The sequence below is a fragment of the Vulpes lagopus genome, chromosome 7, assembly GCF_018345385.1.
Source record: "Vulpes lagopus strain Blue_001 chromosome 7, ASM1834538v1, whole genome shotgun sequence".
Taxonomy (NCBI): Eukaryota; Metazoa; Chordata; class Mammalia; order Carnivora; family Canidae; genus Vulpes; species Vulpes lagopus.
This window is the reverse complement of record NC_054830.1, coordinates 40,228,247-40,249,882: the sequence shown is the minus strand read 5'-3', so window position 1 is coordinate 40,249,882 and position 21,636 is coordinate 40,228,247. Positions and strand designations below refer to the sequence as shown.

At 37.4% G+C, this 21,636-nt stretch overlaps 1 protein-coding gene across 2 annotated transcripts in view; it reads left to right on the top strand.

Moving 5' to 3' along the window:
- CNTN3 (contactin 3) overlaps positions 1-21,636 on the top strand; it is a 327,782-nt gene that overhangs the window by 286,285 nt on the left and 19,861 nt on the right. For both annotated transcript variants that reach the window (XM_041760551.1, XM_041760552.1), the window contains 6 exons: positions 3,462-3,579; positions 4,428-4,586; positions 4,686-4,835; positions 6,306-6,376; positions 7,274-7,508; positions 9,777-9,892. In XM_041760551.1, coding sequence (XP_041616485.1) covers positions 3,462-3,579; positions 4,428-4,586; positions 4,686-4,835; positions 6,306-6,376; positions 7,274-7,508; positions 9,777-9,892 — 849 coding nt within the window. The remainder of the gene's footprint in view (positions 1-3,461; positions 3,580-4,427; positions 4,587-4,685; positions 4,836-6,305; positions 6,377-7,273; positions 7,509-9,776; positions 9,893-21,636) is intronic.

The window sequence follows — 21,636 nt, the reverse complement described above, 5'->3', positions numbered from 1 at the left end:
GTTTTACTTGAATCTAAATATATCTAAATAATAGATGCAATTTTATTGATATGTTGAGAAATAATCTATTGAGTACTGCTTTACCACATTTTGACAAATTTTTTCAGCTTTACTGAGTTATAGTTTACTAATTTTACTTGTGTTTTTCTGGACACACCTGTTCTCTTGCCTTGATCACAGTTAATCTGCAATTAACTATACTGTAACTGTTAACAAAAAAAACTGATGGGGACAAAACTGGTTTGAGATAAGTGAAACTTTCCTTAGGAATTGTCTTTTCCTGTTTTATCTTTTTTAATGTGTAAGAATATTCAGTTCAATCTTGATAAGAAATTACAGGATGTTCTAATTAATAGCATAATCACTTAAACTATTATTAGTAAATGTTTCATTCTTGTGAAAAAATTTGGAGTTTAGAATTATAATCATGTTATTTGACTACTTCTAGCCTATGGTCCTTTTTAAAGTGGAGCATTTAAACATATAGCTGTATGTAATGAAACTGCATTTTAAGAGCCATTATATTCTACCAAAAAAATGCACAGATCATAAGCATATGACTCAATGAATATGTACAAAATGCAGACACTCAAGTACCCAGCACTGAAATCAAGAAACAACATGACCTTTATCCCAGAAGTCTTCATGGTGCTTCATCCTAATACTACTCATCCTTTGAAGGGCAACCATAATCCACATTTGTGATACAATAGATTACCATAATGTGCTCTTTTCTATCCAATTTATATCTTTGAAGTTGAGACAGCTGTGTTGATCTATAGTTATAGTTCATTCATTTTCATGGTCTAATAGTATTTCCCTAAATGAGTATTCCACTAATTCATACACTTTATTGTGACAGTGATTAGGTGGTTTCTATTTTTTAGCTATTGTGGATAGTGCTGCTACAGACATTCTTGTAAGTGTCTTTGGTGAGCACGTGCATATATCTCTGTAGGGTTTATACTTAGACTGGGTCATAGATTATGCATATGTCCTGCATTAGTGGGTATTTCTAAATAGTTTTCCAGAAGAGTGGTACTAATCTATACTCCTGTTAGCATAATGAGTTCTGATTGCTCCACATCCTCAGCAGGACTTGAAATTGTCTTATTTATTCTGAAGTTATCTACAAATCATCTGTGTCATTTGTAGATAAATAAACAAACAAATAAATATAACCATTAAATAAACTTTCTAAATTTATAAAAATAACGTGTTTTTTGTTAACTGTAACTTGTTAACAGATATATAACATGTATATATCTGTTACCCTGACTTGAATTTTCAGTCTAGAGGGCAGAGACCATGTATGAGATACTTCTGTGTCCTTGAGTGAACCCAACATGACAAGCACTCAATGAACTTTGGTTAAGATGAATCTTAAGTCTGTGTACTGATCCATTAAAAGAATAGATACAGATAAAAAGCAATTGAAGAGGAATAATACAAATATATTTTATTGAAAGAGACAGAAATGAAAGAGAGCATCCTTTCTAAATTTTGCTAAAATTTATTTTCCATTTATGTAATCATCCACTCAACTTCATGTTAGTGCTGAAAAAAAATCAGTGGTTCCTACTGTCTACATGTCTTATTTAATTGCTTCCTTTTCCACTCTACATTGTAAAAAGATAATTAAAAATTAGATTTCCCCTGATGATGAGCCTCACAACATTTTTTTTCAGGAAGGTGGTTTCATTTTGACATGAGCTAACTAAGTTTCTTCTCTCTTCACCCATCATACTATCAGTGAAAAGAAATGACACATCCAATATCCGTCTCTTACTGTCTTACTCTTTCAACAAATGTAACCAGCCAATGTACCTAAAAGATGTATTTATGTGGCTAAGGACATAAAGAAAGTCCAGTTCCAATTTTCTTTTACTGGTCTGCTTTCAAAATAAGCAAATAAACCTAGGGAAGAATAATAACTCACCCAACGCCTTGATGAAATTTAATAGTAACAGTTCTTACTTCCCCGAAAATAAGAGATTTCTATAGAAATGATAATCAACCTCCTGTGAGTATATGGAGCTTATAAAACCTGAAGAGTTTCTAAAGGTCAGCAAGCATTGAAAGTTTTGTCCTGGGGATAAATTTCTAAATAACCCTGAGGGGAAAGAGAGAGGGAGAGAAAGAAAAAAGTTCAACTTGATGAAAGTAAAATGTGCAAACTTAACAGTTTTTGGATTATCATTTAATTACAGCCATCAATCACTTCACATCTGCTTTCTCCCAGTACTCAAGACATTCAGGCAAAAGCCACACAATCTGACCAACAGAGAATATATAACCCATTCAGAATCTAAAGACTAGGAAGCAATATTTGAGGAATTACTCTGTAGGAGATCTTAGGAAATTGCCTAAAAGTAGGATAGAGGAATCCATCTTTTAAAAAATACTGGGAAGGGCAGCCCCAGTGGTTCAGCGGTTTAGCGCCACCTTCATCCCAGGGTATGATCCTGGAGACCTGGGATTGAGTCCCACTTCGGGCTCCCTGCATGGAGGCTGCTTCTCTCTCTGCCTGTGTCTCTCTCTGTGTGTTTCTCATGAATAAAATAAAATATCTTTAAAAAATACTAGGAAGCCCCAAGAATAAAACTATCCCTTTTAATTAATAAGGTGAACACTATCACTTCTTCTTGTGTACCAGTTTAGAGATGTTTCAGTCAGTGATCCTTTTTCAAAGAGCTTTGCTTTCCAGATCATTTTATTTTCATCCTTATCTTTACTAATGCTTGGCTTCCAATAAGTAATTTTATGAACAAGATTTTACATTCTTTTAAAATGAGGACCATTTGAAGTTGAGCTTTTAGAAATACATTTGCTCCATTAATTAGTGCTAGAGGATGCCAGCAAATGTCTTTATGGACAGCTGCTACTTTGAGCGTTTAAAGTATTTTAATTTCTTCTTATTGAGGGGTTCATACAGACCCTAAATTCTGTAGTGAAAGAATTAAACAGCTTTAGGCTTTTTAAGCTCCAGTGTGTTCAGAAAAAGTGTTTCAACCATGGTAATCCTCTTGTCCTGTTGTATTTATCTCCCACCAGATACCTAAATGCTTCCCTCCTCTTCTCAGGCAGATAATTGCATAGAGGTTGGAACCAGAGAGGAGTTGAGCCAGTGCTGAGCAGTGGATATAAAAAGAAGTGTCACCCTAGTGGAAGTAAATAGACTCTGAGAGCATAATCTCTGTCCTTATTTATTTTTGAAGCCATAAATGCCCAGAGGAAAGCTTGTCATTTATTTAGCTACAGAAGTCTATGTCTGCATCCATGTACGGTTTTTAACTTGTTTTTATTTCCATATATTTCATTGTAGCAATCTATAGTCTTGAGCCACCTTGGTCTTCTTTCTAAATATGGGTTTCATCCCAGTGGCGTTTTTGGCTACAGCCTTCAAGATTCTTCGTGTTTTCAGAATGACAGTTTTTTCATTACCTGTTTTTTTCCAACAGAGTTCATCTGGCGATTTAATGATAAGAAACATTCAGCTGAAACACAGTGGAAAATATGTGTGTATGGTGCAGACGGGGGTGGACAGTGTTTCATCTGCTGCCGACCTCATAGTAAGAGGTAGACATTAATGCCTCCATGGTTGTTTTGTTGTTGTTTTGTTGTTGTTGTTGTTGTTTTAATCTTACATCTTACATCTTAACTGATGATTCCTTACTGGAGGAAAAACCATGAGACCACATATGGACATGCGAGTTATATTATTGGTTTGATCCCCCCTGCTCCAAAATACCAGAGAATATGACAATAAGGATGAGTGCTAATTCAATGACATAAATATCTCAACTCTGCATTTCTAATAGCTCTCACTGTAATAAGTGTTTCACAGCTGCTGCCACGCTGATGTGTTTTTGAGCATGTCATTAATGCAGTGATAGTGTTTAATATGAAAGACAATAGTGATAGTGTGTATATGACAAGTTCCAAAAAACCAGGATCATCCAGGATGCCTGAGAGAATTTGCCAATATGAGGTACTGTCCAAGGTGCTGATTTGCTACTGGGCTGAAAAATGACCAGTGTGGGATAGAATAAAACAGCTCTAGATGGCAAACTGGGAACTACAGTGGTGCACCAATAGATGAAAGGAGAAGGCATCAGGCCAGAAGTAAAGTATGTTGAATTTGAAAAGGTGTAGGAATCCTGCTGAACAGAGAACTTCAAAAAGTGAGCATCATTTGCAGCCCAAGAATATTATGAGTTTGAAATTACTGACTCATGTCCAGACGGGAGAAATGTCAAAAAGAAAAGGTGGTAGTTGTATTGGTAGGCCAACATCCTTTTTCCCTAAGTATTTTTGAAATTAGGATCAGTTTTTGATATTAAAGTGATCATGTGACATTCTTCACTTGGGTAAAGGATGATATTTATGGAATTGCTACCTACCATTTGCATTTTTGCCTTCCTCAGGTTCCCCTGGACCACCAGAAAATGTGAAGGTAGATGAAATTACAGATACCACAGCCCAACTCTCTTGGAAAGAAGGCACGGATAATCATAGCCCAGTTATATCCTATTCTGTCCAGGCAAGGACACCTTTCTCCGTGGGTTGGCAAACTGCCACAACAGGTAAAGGGGGAAAGGCAAATGCCATTGGTACATAAAAATGGATTTTAAGTCAGTGCTAAGACCTGCAGACTGTTATTTCTTTGATATATTCCTTTTTAGTGCCTGAGGTCATTGATGGAAAAACACACACAGCTACTGTAGTCGAGTTAAATCCATGGGTGGAATACGAATTTCGGGTTGTAGCCAGTAACAAAATCGGAGGTGGAGAGCCCAGTTTACCCTCAGAAAAAGTAAGAACTGAAGAGGCAGGTTAGTGTTTTTGTTTTATGAGTAAAATGGCTTAATAGGTTTCCCTGGGTGTGTATTTCCATTCTCTCAGCCTTGGTCTCCAGGCCAGCAGGGGAGCAACCTCAATAATCCATTGTTGCAATTATCTGACCTATCTAATGGCAGAACTGGCCATATGGCATTTGTCAAAAGACACTCGTGTAAGTGATTCTGATGTAATGTGACATTTCCAAAAGTTCAGTCCATCATCAGCGTTCATTACTGCATGTTGAGTGAATATGTTTTTGTCACTTAAGGTTATAATTACTATCTGACACACTCACCCTATTAACAGGGGAAATGCTGTTTTCATTTATAACGAGCATTGACAAATTGTTAGGATAATGACATTTGGGAGTTCTGCTGCTAGGAAATCTCATTTCACCACCAAGCTCCATGAATGAGCTCAAGCAACTGACGATTAGGAATACTTTGACCTCTCGACTATTAGAATAAGAGAGAATCATTCTTAACATTCATGTTTGGGTCAACTGTTAGTATTAACTTTAAGACTATTTTTATAATTCTAAAAATATCCTAACATTGAAACTGAAAATTAGGAAATGTACATAGTATCACATTACTGACGCATCTGAGAGAATCTATAGACTTTCCTTTTAATTAATATTAATTTAAATGATGTTTGAAGTGTAGCTAGTGCATCACTTTAGGAACGAGCCAAAATATAAGTCATGGAATACGTTTCAGTAATTTTAATGATGCCTTTTTACTCAGGACAATACAGGTGATATTTATGGAAGGAATTATGAGAAATAGAGGAACCATGCCGGTATTTGTAGTCCATTTATTTATTAATGCAACACATATTTAAGGAGTTTCTACTGTGTACTCAGCACTTTCTAGATATGGTGAATACAGCTGTAAACAAAGACACCCAGTCAGGGAACTTCTATTCTAGTTGTGTCATAGAATTTACTAAGCATAAAGTTCTTGGTGTAAGCAAAGATTCTGATGCCTATGGAGGCTTATAAAGAATATCTCCTAACAAAATTTGAAGAGTTGAGTCTAGGTCATTTTTTTAGGTAAAGTCAATGTTGGTTAAACAATCATATCTCTACTGTGAAACAGTCACAAGTTAAAAGTATATGCTGGATTCCTTTTCCATCATTCCCAATGAATCACTTTCCCTTGTTGTATTGACCTTTGAACTGAGGCAGTTTTTTTATTGTTTGAGATATTTTGAATCTTTGATAACTTCATGTAAATCTAAATTATTTGGTGGGCTCCTCAAAGATATATATATATATATATATATATATATATATATATATATTGCATGTATGTTTCACATAATACACACATACACACACGTATAATGTACCATTGATCAAATTACTTCAAACATTAGAAATAAGCAACATTGAATCATCTTTCAGTTAAATATTACCAAGTGCAAATAAGGTTTTATCTCTGTCTCTCTGACCTACACAGTTCCAGAAGTGCCTCCTTCAGAAGTCAGTGGAGGAGGTGGAAGCCGGTCTGAGCTGGTGATAACTTGGGATGTAAGTGTCTGAAAGGTGTCCTCTGGGGTTTCCTATTCCCATCATGGATGCCTGGCTGGTGCTGGTAGTGGTATTGGAGGTGGTGGTAATACTAGTAGCTCACCCTATGCTAATTACTATTTCACTCTTGCAACATTTTATAGATGAAAACACTAAGGCATAGAGGATATTAAATAATTTGCCCAGGGTCATTGGCTGGTAAACACAGAGGTGAGAGTCAAGTCCTGGCTGTTTGCTCTCAAGCGGTTCTCACAGCTTTCCATACAACTGTAACCCCACTGATGATGCACACACTGATTCCAGCAGGTGCTTGCTGCCTGGCCATGCTCTCAGCTCTTGCTTTATGTTGTAATTAGGAAAAATCTTAATTAACACATTTAAAGTCAGAAAGCATGAGAATTGGCTGTGTTATTTGAAGATGTTGTTGAAAAAATAGGAAGTTAAGAGATCCTGATGGAGTGTCAATAGAAATACAGCTTTAACCTTAATACATAGTTTTTACCTTTTTTTAAATATAGTTTTACACCTTTGTACTTTGTCATCGTATCAACGGGTAATTTCTTTCTGTAAAGTCAACATATGACTCAAGACATAAAGCATATTCAACTGAATGTATATTTTATGATACATAACTCAGGTTGGGGCTACAGGATGCTCAAAATATCTGAGTAATTTTGGAGAATTCCAATTAGTTATCTGGATGGCTATGAAAGAGTGGCATATGTCTCTTTAAAAGCAGGTGGCTGTGCCACCGACCTTTCTTTCCTTTTTTATGTAACTGCTTAATATGATGTTGATTATTATTTGATGGGTTTTGCAAAAGGCTAAGGATTATAGCTCCATTTATTTTTGTCTTGCCCTCATGTGTAAGCGTGATTTAATGTCTTTCCTTTGTAGCCAGTCCCTGAAGAACTACAGAACGGTGGAGGTTTTGGTTATGTTGTTGCTTTCCGCCCTCTTGGAGTTACCAACTGGATCCAGACAGTGGTCACATCTCCTGATACCCCAAGATATGTCTTTAGGAATGAAAGCATCATGCCATTTTCATTGTATGAAGTGAAAGTGGGTGTTTATAATAACAAAGGGGAAGGACCATTTAGCCCAGTGACTACAGTGTTTTCTGCAGAAGAAGGTATGGGGAATATTTTTATTATGTATTGTTTCTATCCTAATAAACCACTAATGCTCCCAAAATTGATGTGGAAATTCTTTGTGACTTCAGATAAATTTCTTCACAAGAATAATGACTGAAGTCACAGTTAGATTCACAGTCCAGGTCATAAATATCAACCATGAAGCACAAGACTCAGTAGCTAGTCAAAGGGTATAACTAAAGGTTAAAGTCTGTGAATGAGGAGTACATTCTGAGTTCCAGCTTGTGAAGCAGAGAACAGCACTGCCTTCCACAGCCTTCTTCTTTTGGGGATAAGGTTAAGGTATTCTCATGGAAGTTCCCTAATCTCAATTCTTATAGTGTTTCCCATGACCTGAGAATAACATGTTAGCAGAGTAGTGTGGGAGGACAGAAGTGTTATGGAGAAGTGTACAATGTATGGGCTCGAAGATGTGAGGCACCAGTTCCAGCCAGTGTGGATTTGTACACACCCCACTCTGGACCCATACCATCTTTTCTGCCTTTCTTTCATACCTACCTCAACTATGGGATCTCTTTAGAAAATATTGTTATGGGGAGAATCATATGAAATTGCCATTTTTATAAGACAAAAGCAGCTAAATATTGGCTATCCCATGGGGTTCAACTTAATAAGAATGGCAGGAGATAATGTGTATTGAATACTTATCATTGCCAGACTTTACCTAATTTCGATTTTCTAAGGGGGAATTTCATGTAGGTACTGTTATTATGGCCCATTTACAGGTAAGAAAATGGAAGTTTAATGAAAGAAATTAATAAACTTGCCAAACTCCATACAGACTTACTAAGCAAGTATTTTAACCCAGAGTCTTTGCTCTTCACCATTCTGAACTCATGAAATGTGATTTCACAGTATCTTCTCCGCCCTGAGACCTTGAAATAAATTGTAGAAGGTGGTCCACAGTTGTCATGTCTAAAATAATAAGAAGACTCATTTTTTAATACTCCAGACACTATTCATATCCTTTCTTTTTATGTGGAGTTCTGAGAGAAAAACAAGTAGTATAAAAATCTTCACCAAAAAATAAGAGCCTTTATATTCATAGCCAGACCCCATTTCCAAGAGTGGCCAAGGATATTCATTACAAGGGTAGGGTTCAGAGGAAGGATAGCAGGTAACCAGGGAGGTTTCAGACACTGCCTACCCTGTGCATCTTGGATTGGGAGGGGTGGCGGTTGGGGAGAGGGCTAACTGCAGCCTTTTACCCTCTTTCCCCCTGTATTTTCCTCCTCCTGTTACTATTCTTGCCACCACGATAAGCTGGGTAAAGGACTTTCTGTTCCAAACTTCCGAAACAGATTTGACTTTTCTATGAAAAAAAAATGAGAGATTTGTTGGAAATACACTAGGACTTATTGAATTAAAGGAAGATTTAAACAGCATAAAGGTCATTCATAAGAGAAGCTCTGGAGCCTCAGAAACCATTTGACTCTCTAGGGTGCCAGGGCTGGACTGACTGGCCTCAAGTACTCCTCATCTGTTCAAACCAAGTTTCAAATTCTCAGGAGAGAAAAATCTAATAGACTCTTCCTTGGACCAAGACTCTGCTTCACTATCAATCAGCATGGCCCAGAAGAAGTATCTTTTAACACAGAAATGGATATTAGGAGAGGGGAGGTCCCTGCTCAGAGCTGTGTCCTGAGAGAGGAGAATCACTGTGATTTCCTAACGCTAAGAGTTGTTTATTACAAAGGAATCTTTTTGTTGTGTGATAATGTTCTGTGCATGTCTGTTGACTCCTTCAAAGCAGTAAACTCCTGGAAGTTGCTTCATCTCATTTAAGTGTACCCTTCCTATGGGCCTTGGATACAGAAGGCACTCAGTAAATACTTATTGAATAAATGAACTTTGTAGAGCATGACTTTGTTTAACAAGACAAAATTAAACAAAGAAACAAATAGGCAGCATTTGTGGGCATAGGAGTGCCCAAGCAGGAGCTGTGGGATAAAGGGGAGATAAATAATGATCTGGTGAGGAGAACAAAGGGAAAGAAGGGCAGAAAAGATACTAAGAAAAAAACTGCAATGGAGGAAAGAACAGTTTCTGTAGCTATTTAGCAAGGAAAAGCCTGTCTATTCCCAAGGCATGGAAATAGATCAGGAGATGGTTTATGTTTTCAAATGTTTTTATATTTTATTGTGTTTTCAAATATGTTAAAGTGCTTTTTTTAAAATAAGAACTCCAGTAGATTTTAAATTAACCATCAAAATAATAATTGTATTTCACTTGCTTTTGCCAAACAGAGCCTACAATAGCTCCATCTCGAGTGTCTGCAAATAGCCTTTCCTCCTCAGAAATTGAAGTGTCATGGAACACCATTCCTTGGAAGTTAAGCAATGGACATTTACTGGGCTATGAGGTAATTTCTTTTAAAACTAATTAGATAGACTGTGTATGTATGTTGCCTTGGCACCTTGTCTCCTTTCATTTAAAATTCTTTTTAACAATGACATCTTAACTAAAGTCTAACTTTTGTTGAAATTTTACCAGTACATTGTCCCATGTGATTATCAATGGATATTGAGTTTAACTTAAGCTGAATAAAATAACTTGGGATAGAAAACAAAAAACAGTGCAGTGCCTTGGTGGCACAGTTAGTTGGACGTTGGATTTTTGGTTTTGGTGTAGATCATGATCGTGAAGAAGTTTCCTGTAGGTTGGATGATTGCAGATAGACACAGGAGACCCAGATCGCAGACGACTTTCAATATTGAAAAGAACCATTCTTACTGGGCCCCATGGTTACTAGGGAGGAGTTAGAACTGGAAGCAGTTGATCTGAGAACTGGCAGGATAAAAAGTAAAGTCTTTTTTTTTTTTTGAAGATTTATGTATTTATTTCCTAGAGAGAGAGCATGCAAGTGGGGGGAGGGGCAGAGGGAGAAGGAGAATCTCCATCAGACACCCCAGTGAGCTTAGAGCCCACTTGGAGCTTGATATCAGTACCCCGAGATCATGACCTGAGCGAAAATCAACAGTTGGATGCTTACTCAACTGGTCCACCCAGGTGCCCAAAAAGTAGTATTAAAAAGACTTCTCTGACAGTGATATTGTATGAGTCATAGTTATGATTTCATCCCCACCCATAGTCCTCTTTTTAAGAACCTTCTCTCATGCCTATAACTCCCGATTCAGTGGCAGGCTTACACAGGCACATTTGCAACACAGGACCAAATACCCCTCCACATAACCTCAAACTATTGCACCAGGGTACCCACTTGATCCTTGGACAGTTAAGCTGAGCTAGTCAGATTCTTGTTTGATATATTGAACAAAGCAACATAGAGGTTGTAATTACTGAGTGTAATGCACTCACTGATATGTCAAATTTAGGACTCAGTTCAGGCTTCTCAAGTTAAGAACATGGGCAAGTGTAACAAAGCTCATCTACAGCAATGAGATGGAACAGACATACCCTCATACAACTCCAATGAATGGAGGAGACAGGGACGCATGGATCCAGAAACAGCATAATAGAATAGCTCTTTGACAATGCCCAGTTCTCAAGCAGACTTTCTGTATTTTTTTTCCATAATGTCACCTTGCCCTCCTTTTCAGGAAATTCCCTTTATATTTGAATTTGGAGAGTTTCTGTTTCTGATAACCAAATATTGACTTGAATAAATATTAATGATAAAGTAGAGAAAAGATAGTCTAGAGCAGCGGTGCTCCAAGATGGTACTGTAGAATACCTTCACCAGAATTACCTGAACTTTTGCTAAAGATGAACCCCCCAGGTCCCTCCCTGGACTCACTGAACCCAAACATCTAGGAATGGTCTTTTTAATATATATTTTTAGTAGGTATCCATAGGGAAAGGTCTTCCCACACCTTCAGTACAGGACACATGAGTCCTAACCCAGAGAAACTTGACTAGAAACAGAGCCATGCAGACTTAAAGAAGTGAAACACCACACAAACACTACAGACCACCTTGATCAGCACCTGAGAGGAAGCCAAGAACATTTAGTTGGAATGTTCCCTCAATTCTATGAAGCAGTGAAAGGTGGTGGGAAACCCTTAGTAGCTCCCCAGTGGTTAGAGAAACGGCATTGTCGGGAAAGGTAAATGGGATGGAAGGAGATCTAAAAGGAAGTAGTTCTGAGCTCGAACCTGTGCCACATCTTGACTGCCACTCACTGGCTGTGCTGGAAAAGTTGCATAAAGTCTGTGAGCCTCATTTTCCACACCTGCAGAATAGGGCAGTAATTGGCATAACCTTATTAGGACTTGGGAAGTATTGAATGATATTAGACACTTAATGTGCTTCTCACAGTTTCTGGCTTGTAATAATAAACAATCCATAAGTGTAAACAGTATCTCAAAAGAATTTTTGAAATACTAATAAATAGAATTCTCCCCTGTAAATATCCTCAAGCAATTCTTCAACTCTAAGCTCCTTTGTCTTAAGGAGAATTTATGATGGTTGTTAGAAGGAATTGCCTGCAAAAGTACTTTCTTCCTAGTTTTGTTTCCAAAACTCAAGCCAATAAGAAGAGTTCCATGTATCCTGGAGGGTAAAAAAAAAGAAAATGCCACTGAGGAAAAAATAGAAGAGAAATTGCAGGTGAGGCTTGGTATAAAGATCTGAGGCTTTTAAAATCTAGGGGGCCCCATGCCTTTCTACCTGGCAATCTCTATGTTGGTGGCAAGATCACAGGAGGAAACATGTGTTTCCCACATTCAGCAATGATCAGTGATTTTCCGTTCTCCAAGCATGGTCCAGGAACCAAAGGGATCAAATCAATATTATATTAAGCTTTCTTGGCTTAAGGTTTTGGGAATGGGTGCCCCAGCAGTGACTGAGGTTGAATTTCCCATTAGCTGAGCAGGATAGGAAACTCAATGGTAAATCAAATTTACTTAAAGAAAATAAACACATTTTTCTTGCCTCAGACATTAGACTGAGATACACATCTCCCATTAATAACTTTGCCCTTTACAAACCACAAGACAGAATCATAATTTGAGAGTTGGTTGTACTTTGTGAAATAGTTAAGAGAAATAAACAAGAGAATATACAGAAATGGGCTTTGTGGATTTCAAAGCACCACAGCAAAGTTAGTAGTTGGTGGCAATTTTTTTGGCAGCATAGGGACAGATAGATATTAATTTGGCATTATATAAATGTAAGCTGATAATATTTTATAAGAGGGGTGCCTGGATGGCTCAGTTAGTTAAACATCTGCCTTCAGCTCAGGTTATGATCCTAGGTACTAAGATGGAGCCCCATGGTCTGTCGGGCTTTCTGCTCAGAAGGAAGCCTGCTTCTCCCGCACCCTCTCCATCTGCTTGCTGCTCCTCCTGTTTGTGCTTTCTCTCTCTCTCTCTCTCTCTCTCTCTCTCTCTCTCTTTTCTGTCAAATAAATAAATAAAATCTTTAAAAAAGAGTATTCTAAAAGAAAGCTCAATTATACCTCTATTGTCCCTGTCAGGAAAGAAAGAGTGATTGGATGAAAGAGAAAACCAAAGAATCCGAAGAGAGCCAGCATGGTACCTTATTAAGTCCACACCATCTTAGAATGAGACAAACTTGCCTTCAATTCCACTAGGATAGAATATAAGCTCCACAAGGGACTGGGAACTCTGCTTGTTTATTCAGTGATGTATGCCAAGTGCCAAGAGTCCTATCTGGCACACAGGAGGCATGCAAAAAAATATGTGTTGATTGAATAAATGCAATTTTGACTCTACTATCTTACTGCTCTGTGGCCTTGAGCAAGTTATTAAAGCTCTCCAAAGCTCAGTTAAAATAAAGATGATAGGGATCCCTGGGTGGCGCAGCGGTTTGGCGCCTGCCTTTGGCCCAGGGCGCGATCCTGGAGACCCGGGATCGAGTCCCACATCGGGCTCCCAGTGCATGGAGCCTGCTTCTCCCTCTACCTGTGTCTCTGCCTCTCTCTCTCTCTCTCTGTGACTATCATAAATAAATAAAAATTAAAAAAAAATAAAATAAAGATGATAATAGTAAATAATACACTGCAACATAGGAGAATAAAATGAGATAAAGCAACTACTATCAAAACAGCCCAAAGAGACTTGGGCTTTTCTCTGTTTTGAGTATTGGTCCCCGGGATAAGATTTCTTTGGAAGGAAAAATTTGAAAAACAGGAAGAAATATAGAAACACTTGGCACAGTCCAAGTGTACAGCTCAATGGCTGTTGTTTCTATTGGTGCTGGTGTTGCCATTGGGCTAGGAGACAAAAAGACGAGAGAGGCAATGGGAAAATGTGACTCATCTTGAAATTTGGGGATCCCTGGGTGGCTCAGCGGTTTAGCACCTGCCTTCGGCCCAAAGCGTGATCCTGGAATCCCTAGATTGAGTCCCATGTTGGGCTCCCTGCATGGAGCCTGCTTCTCCCTCTGCCTGTGTCTCTGCCTCTCTCTCTTTCTCTCTCTCTCAAATGAATAAATAGATAAAATCTTTCTTTAAAATGTAGCATGAATACAGTGTTGAAAGGAAGCAACTACAGAAAATTTCTTTCCCACATGCTTGTTAAATAGGAAGAGAAAGAAAACAAGCTAAGGGAAGGATGCACTAATTGGGAGAATCTAAAGAAATAATTTATATAATTACACCAGGATAAAAATATATTTTTTCTTAGGTTCAATAATGATTTAAACACTAACGTGGAAAAACAAATGACTTAGCAGAGTGTTTAATTACCAGTCATGTGGCTAACTTTCTGGGTTGCAGTTTCCCCAATATGGCTTTAAAATTGTTAATAGCTCCTGCTCTTCTCTCATCTCAGTGAGGGTTGATCATGTGCCACGTGGCATGCTGAGCACACATCATCATTACCATCTAGACTAATTTTCTTTCTGATTTGACCAAGTAGTAGTTGAGGAGCTCATTTCCCTAGGCTCCAATTTATTTCATCTGCTAAACCGTAACACTCAGGCTTAGATCTTTTCTTGTGCCCTTTGGATAGGAACAAGAGACACAGACATGATAAAGAGGATGCAGAGTGTTTAAGTTCATGGGTAGGAAGTGCCAGAGGAACAAAAGCTCCAAAGTTACAGCATGGTATATACCATCAATTTCTTAAAGCCATTATGTGCCTTGAAAAAATAAAACTTGGGAGAATGACCTTGATAAGTGATTGAAACAAAAGTCTACAATTGTGAAATAATACAGATTAATATATTTGGGGGAAACTTAGTAGATTTTTTTAAACGTGTGGGAGGGCAACACAATCAAAAATGTGTGCAAAATGCCTATTGACTTCTTTGTCCTCTTTGTCCAGACTCCTGTTCCAAATAGCTCTACAGAATGTGCTTGGTTTCTAACATTTTAATTACAATGGAAAAGATGTCAAATATTTAAGTAATTTTTTGAGAGTGTGAAAATTCTACTGAAAAAAAAAGAATGTACATTAAGTCTAATTCCTTACTATCAGGCAAAAAATTAACTTCATTCTAGAATGAATCAAATGTACTTAGGAAAATTGGATAGAAACAATTGAGCCACATTTAAACAAACAGGAAACAGGCAAAAATGAATTTCAGTGAAAAGATGCAGTTTTTTTTTGGCTCAGAGTGAGGATTAGCTATGCTAGAGAGAGCAGTAACTGTGTATGAGTGTGGGTTGTTCAAATGGAGCAGTGTGTATATGTTTAAGATAATAACTGAAGGTACAGTATTAGTTTCAGGTATATAACATAATGAGTCTATATTTGTATATATTGTGAAATGACCACCACAATGAAACTAGTTAACATCCGTTGCTACACATAGTCACAAATTTGGGGTGTGTAATGAGAACTTTTAAGACCTGGGACAGCCCCGATGGCCCAGCGGTTTGATGCCGCCTTCACCCCGGGGTGTGATCCTGGAGACCCAGGATCGAGTCCCATGTCGGGCTCCCTGCATGGAGCCTGCTTCTCTCCCTCTCCCTCTGCCTGTGTCTCTGCCTCTCTCTCTCTGTCTGTCATGAATAAATAAATAAAATCTTTAAAAAGAAAAAAAATAAAATAAGTATAAAAAATATAAAAAATATAAAAGACCTACCTTCACAGTTACCATTGCTGTACGTTAGATCCTCATGACCTATTTTATAATTGGAAGTGTGTGTGTGTGTGTGTGTGTGTGTGTGTGTGTGTGTGTGTGTGTTTTCTTTGCTAGGAAAAGGTAGTCCCTGGCAGACTGTGTCTCAGCACTGAGGGATCCAGGGCAATAAATATAGCTTCTCTCCTCCCACACTCCCATCCTTTTATTGGCCAAATCCAGTGAGAAGCCAGAGGGCCAGGGTCATGTAGCCCTCCTAGAACTGAGAACCAAGTAAAGAAGAATTGAAGATAGATCCAGATTTGTCTACCAAAACACTATTGAATGCATTTTGCCTGCCTTATATTTATTTAAATATGTTTGTTCTAGTAGCTAAGTTGAAATATTTGTCTCTCTGAAAATCTTTAAGTATAAACAAAATTACTTTAATCTACTAAAATAGTATTTCTGACTTAATACCCATATTTTAATGGCTAAAAAAGTGCCATTTTTTCAATACATTACTGTATTTTAATGGCTTAAAAAAGTGCCATTATTCAATACATTACTTTTATAAATTGCACTTTGTGTTAAGTTTTAATTAAGTGAAATCTCTTGTGCAGTGATATTAAGGACTCCTCATAGCAGGGACATTAGTTTTTGAAATAACCAAATTCCTTACAGAAACAGAGATAGCATTTTAAATCCAGATATTCCTCAAGTTTGTTTCTGTTTACTCATCCAGAAGATGTAGTTTTGGAACCTAGGCGAGGTTTGGTGGGGTGAGGTCCGGAGCCAATGACCAAGAAAGAATTCTTGAGACATCTTTGGTGCAAAACAGTGGTTTTATTAAAGCAGGGGGACAGGACCTGTGGGCAGAAGGAGCTGCTGCCCCGAGGTTGTGAGGGGTGGCTGATTATAATACTTGGCGTTGGGGGAGGTAAGGTAAAGGGAGATTTTCAAAAGAACTTTCATAAGCTAAAAAGGACCAGCAAATAGTGGAGGCCTTCCCGTTGTCAAGTTAAGGTTGTCTTTCCCTCTAGCAAGGCATTAAAATTAAGACAGTTGGGAGCTTCCTAGGAATGTATAGCATAGCCTATGGTGAGGAGGGGGATGTTGCAGGGTGTCAGCCTGTGTTTTGTCTTCAGCTAGCCTTCTGCTCCCTCATCACACCAAAAACTTCTTACACCAAATATTTGGGTTTTTTTTTCTCTACACTGGCCAATTCTCCTGCACCTGTTGGGTATCCTAAAATTGAGTTCAATTCTGACACTATCAACCTAGAATTAGCTTCAGATACCACAATTAAGGGTGTAGAACACAAGGCTACCAGTTCCTCTACCCACACACCCACCCATACACACCTCAGATGCCATGCTGCCTCCTGTACTTCTGGTTGACTGTAAATCAGGAGCTCCCACAATTTCCTCATTGGGTTTGAGATCTTGCTGGTACAGCTCACAAAACTCAGGAAAGTACTTTACTTACCATTATATATTTATTATGAAGGATACAATTTAGGAATAGCCAAATGGAAGAGATGCATAAAACATGTTCTGTAGAAGGGGCACTCACAGAGCTTTCACACCGTCTCCAGCAGCATCCCTTCAGCATCTTAGAGTGTTCACCAACCCAGAAGCTCTCTGAACCCTTCGATTTGGGCTTTTTATGGAGGAGGCTTCAGTACATAGGCATGATTACATCAGTGATCATTAGTTAACCTCAGTAACCCAACCTTTAGCCCCTTGTCAGGAGCTGGGGCTGAAATTTCCCACCCTCTATTTATAAGGTTGGTTCCCCTGGCATCTAGCCCCCATTCTAAAGCTATCCAAGAACCAGCAACCACCAGAGAGCTCATTAGCATTCCAAAGGAGATTCCAAGGGGTTGGGGATCTTTGAATCTCCAGTGGAAAGGAAAGTGGCATTTTAGACTTCATTTGTTAAATCATTTAAGAATTCAGTAATACTGAGTGCTTACTTTGTGCAGGCTTTGCTGCGGGTGGTAGAGCTGTGGTAATAACCAAGACAAACACAGCGTCAGGTGTGTGACCACAACTTGGCATCTGTCCCTCCTGCGCTCTGCCATACCGAGAAGTGCAGTTGTTTCTCTTCACCAGGGGTACACTGGTACTAGCAAACCAAGACACAGTGATACACAGCTATTCAAGAAGATGGGCTCTAACTCTCATGTATATAGCAATGGAAAAATGTTGAAAGCCACAATTATTCTTGTCACCTGCTCCTTTGCAGTGGATTTTTTGGATTTTTTTTTATTTCCCACCCCCTACCCTCAAACTCAGAATTTGCCACTCGAAAATGCGTATCTTCAACTCTGGAAAACGAAAACGCTCAGATGTTTTCTCTTTTGTTGTTGCCTTTTCTTTCCTTCATCTCTTCTGAAACTCTGGTTGGAACTTTTCATTTGATTGATGTTTGGTATCTCTTAACCTTGCTTTCATAATTTTTATTTTTCTCTCCATGTTGTCTGGATTTATTCATTCTCTTTTCAATCACGTAGACATGTTTAATTTTATCACTTAATTTTATCAGTGGCTTTATTTTTTAATATTGTATTTTTCTGATATTTTTCAAATCCATCCAGTTTTCTTTTGTTTTTTTTTGTTTGTTTGTTTGTTTATTTTAATCTTCTACTCTGATGACATACATTCAGGCCCTTCTTTAGTAAATTTGGACATTTAGATATACTTACTTTGGGATCCACTTTAGATCAGTATCTTGTAGCTAGTCTCCCACTAGCTAAGTCTGCTAACTTTTTTTCTTGTTGGCAGAGTTCTTTATGTATTTTGCAATATTTTTCTCTGCTCATCTTTAGTAGATGGAACTTTCATGTTCTGTCATTGTTATATTAATTCTTTCCCTCCAGGTATTATGCAAACATATATATACATATATATGTTCCGTATCATATCTTTTAACTGAAGTATAATTGACATAGTCTGGACAATTATATTTGCAGAGATTCTTCTTCAGTCTAGATACTTTTCCTTTCTTCTTTCCTACATTGCGGTTATGTCTATAAAACCCGAATCAGCATGGAGTTATAGTCTGTTTTCTCAGGTATAAGACTTTTACTATTTAAACCCAAACACAACTGAGAGGGAAAATATGATCTTTGTCTTTATTTCATTCTCAACTTTTTCCTCTTTTATTTTTCTTTTTTCACTTTTTTAAAACTTTTCCCTATTTAAGAAAAAATTATCCACCTTTAATAAATATTTTTGAGCAAAATTTTATAGAACATAATGTATTAACTACTCATAGAAAATTGGGAATATCAATGTACTACCCTGTTTTATTGTTTGAGTTGTATGCATATTTATTCAATTTTTTAGAATTTTAATCAATTTTAACTAATATCACATTTCAATTTGGCACTTTCTCTGTGGTCTCAATATTTCTGATATGTGTCAGCAACCAAGTTCTAAAAATAAATCCCTCATCCTAGCCCATGAAGTACTTCAGAAGCATCCTGCTATCAAAAATCTTAAGTACTTTTTATAAGTAAATCTATAAGAAATATTCCTTATGCCAATTGAAAATTAATTTCATTTCTTCTTTAAGTCATTCACTTAGGGAACACTTTTGTAGGCAACTTATATTGAGGTAATTTGACATATCAAAGAAAGAATGGCCCATGAGCAGAGACCAGTGTGTATGACCCAATGGCCTTGATTGAGTTATTTATTAACTCCTTGGTGCCTCTGCTGTTCCATCTGTTAAGGGACGATTTTAATAGCTCATAATTATGTGATTTCTTTCCCCAATCTATATTATGTCCAAGGCTGCAATTTCAGGCTGTCTGTAACATTTATTTTAATTATTGATTATGTGTCATTCTTAGTTAATAAGTAGATAATGCTTTCAAGGGCCGGGAATGTGTCTAACCAAGTTGGAGTCCTCTAAACCTAACACTACCTAGTGTTAACAGTTGTTGAATATGGAATCTGTACCAGTTTTTTGTATCCATTAACAATTTACTTGGCTATGGCTTTATAAAAGGCAATTTTGTATGTTATCTTCAATTAATGAATACAATCTATGTGGTTTTCTTTTGTAATGGTAAAACAGGTTCCCTAAGACATGTGGGTTTTTCTTTGCTAAAATGTCATCATCAGGTTTCACTGTTAACTTAATAGAAACAACATATTCAATTAGTCCTGATCATTTGAATTCATATCCTCCTTGTAAGGTTTTTATAAAAATTAATAACTCTTTTCCAAGAGAAATGTACTTACATATATACATGGACACAGCATTTTACATGAATTTAAGGGGTCCTATATACCAGTATAAATATGAATGTAAATATAAATAAAAGCACATACATTTACATACATAAATTTGCACATTTACACACATATGTGCATACATGCATATATATATACACATATACATATGTAGGGAAAATATTGTTCTAGTATATTAGTGTGCTAATTTAGGATCATTATTGAAAAATCTGAGATTTATACTTTGCTACTAATTTTTTTAAATAAAGAATTTTATGGTTATTCATTTTAAAAAAAAACAGTAATTTCTAGTGTATTTTTCTCAGAGGGCTTAAAACTGGTCACCAAAGTAGCTCATAAATGGGCTTTGTTTGGACAATGACTTTAAAAAATGGAGCCAACACTAAATTTGAACCATTTCACATTAAAATAAAGGTTTCTCCTTTATCACCTGGGTGGCTCAGTGGGTCAAGTGTCCAAGTTGATTTCAGCTTGGGTCTTGAACTCAGGGTCAGGGAGTCAAGCCTTGCATTGGGCTCCACACTCAGCAGGGAGTCTGCTTGAGATTTTATCTCTCTCTCTCTCTCTCTCTCTCTCTCTCTCTCTCTCTCTCTTTCTCAAATAAATAAATAAATCTTAAAAAATAAAAAAAAGACCTGTAAATATTGGCTCTATCTTCCCTCAGTCAATCAGAGCCAAACAGTGGCTCCCTTACTAAGATGAAACTTGGCTGGCTATTTTGCCACAGTCCCCACAAGTGTCTGTTGCCCTCATGACTCTGACAGCTAAGGATCAACTGCCATTTTCATTGTGCTAGAACAGCTGTTGACATACACAAATTACAGAAATGGTCTTCCATTTTCATATTTCACTATCAAGAATAGATAAATGAAAGTCAGACAGAAAGGGCACATGATGCAAGAAAAACAGGAGAGAGCATATGTATTTCTTTATGAAAGCAAAAAATATGTACCCAGTGTGCTTTACACATTTATGTTAAGTGTCTGGTCCCTGCTTTACAGGACTAAATGGTAATATCTGGCCTTCTCTTGAGGAATGGCTGTACTTTTCCTGAACCATTTGGTGGTTTTGATGCCTTTGCTGTTTGTGTTGGTTTTGCTTTTACTTTATAGTAATCCAAACTTCCTAGCAGAGCATAGCAGAACTATAGCAAAAACTGGAGATAGGAAACATGTATTTTTATTGTATTTTCCTATGCTTCTTTCTTTTTTATTAAATATTCTCATTAACCTATTTTTATGCCTTATACTATATATGCATTTATATAATATCTTGGATCATTTTCACAATTCAGAAAAATGAAATACAAGTAAAACATGTTAACATATACTTAAATTTAACTGTGTTAACTGCTTTCCTTTTCTCCTCAGCAGCTCTGCATGAGCAGGTGGACTTGTTGACACCTGGCCATCACTGTAGGATAATCCAGTGGCCAGCTGGCTTTTTGATAGTCTTTTTTTTTCTCAGACAGTTCACTTTCTTCCCGGAGGGAACCTCTACCATCGAGTGGAGGTTAAATAGAGTTGCCAGCATTCTGGTCTTGAGCTTGGACCTGGTTGGTTAGGGCCTGAGAAGGAGGCGGGGGGCACTTGCCGTATTCAATAAGATTTCACCCTCATTTTCCCCTTGATGAGCTATAGTCAAGCACTTACTCTCTTTGACTTTATCTGGCTTCTTCATGTGCTTATTCATTTTCTGTCTCCTGCTGCCATCCTTTTTCTCTCACTTTTGTGGAACAGAACCTAATGGAACACTTAGCACACACGAGGTCCTTAACCAGCATTTGTTGCATAAATGATGAATGTAAATATATTACAGTACCCATTTTCATGAAAATCACTTCATGTAA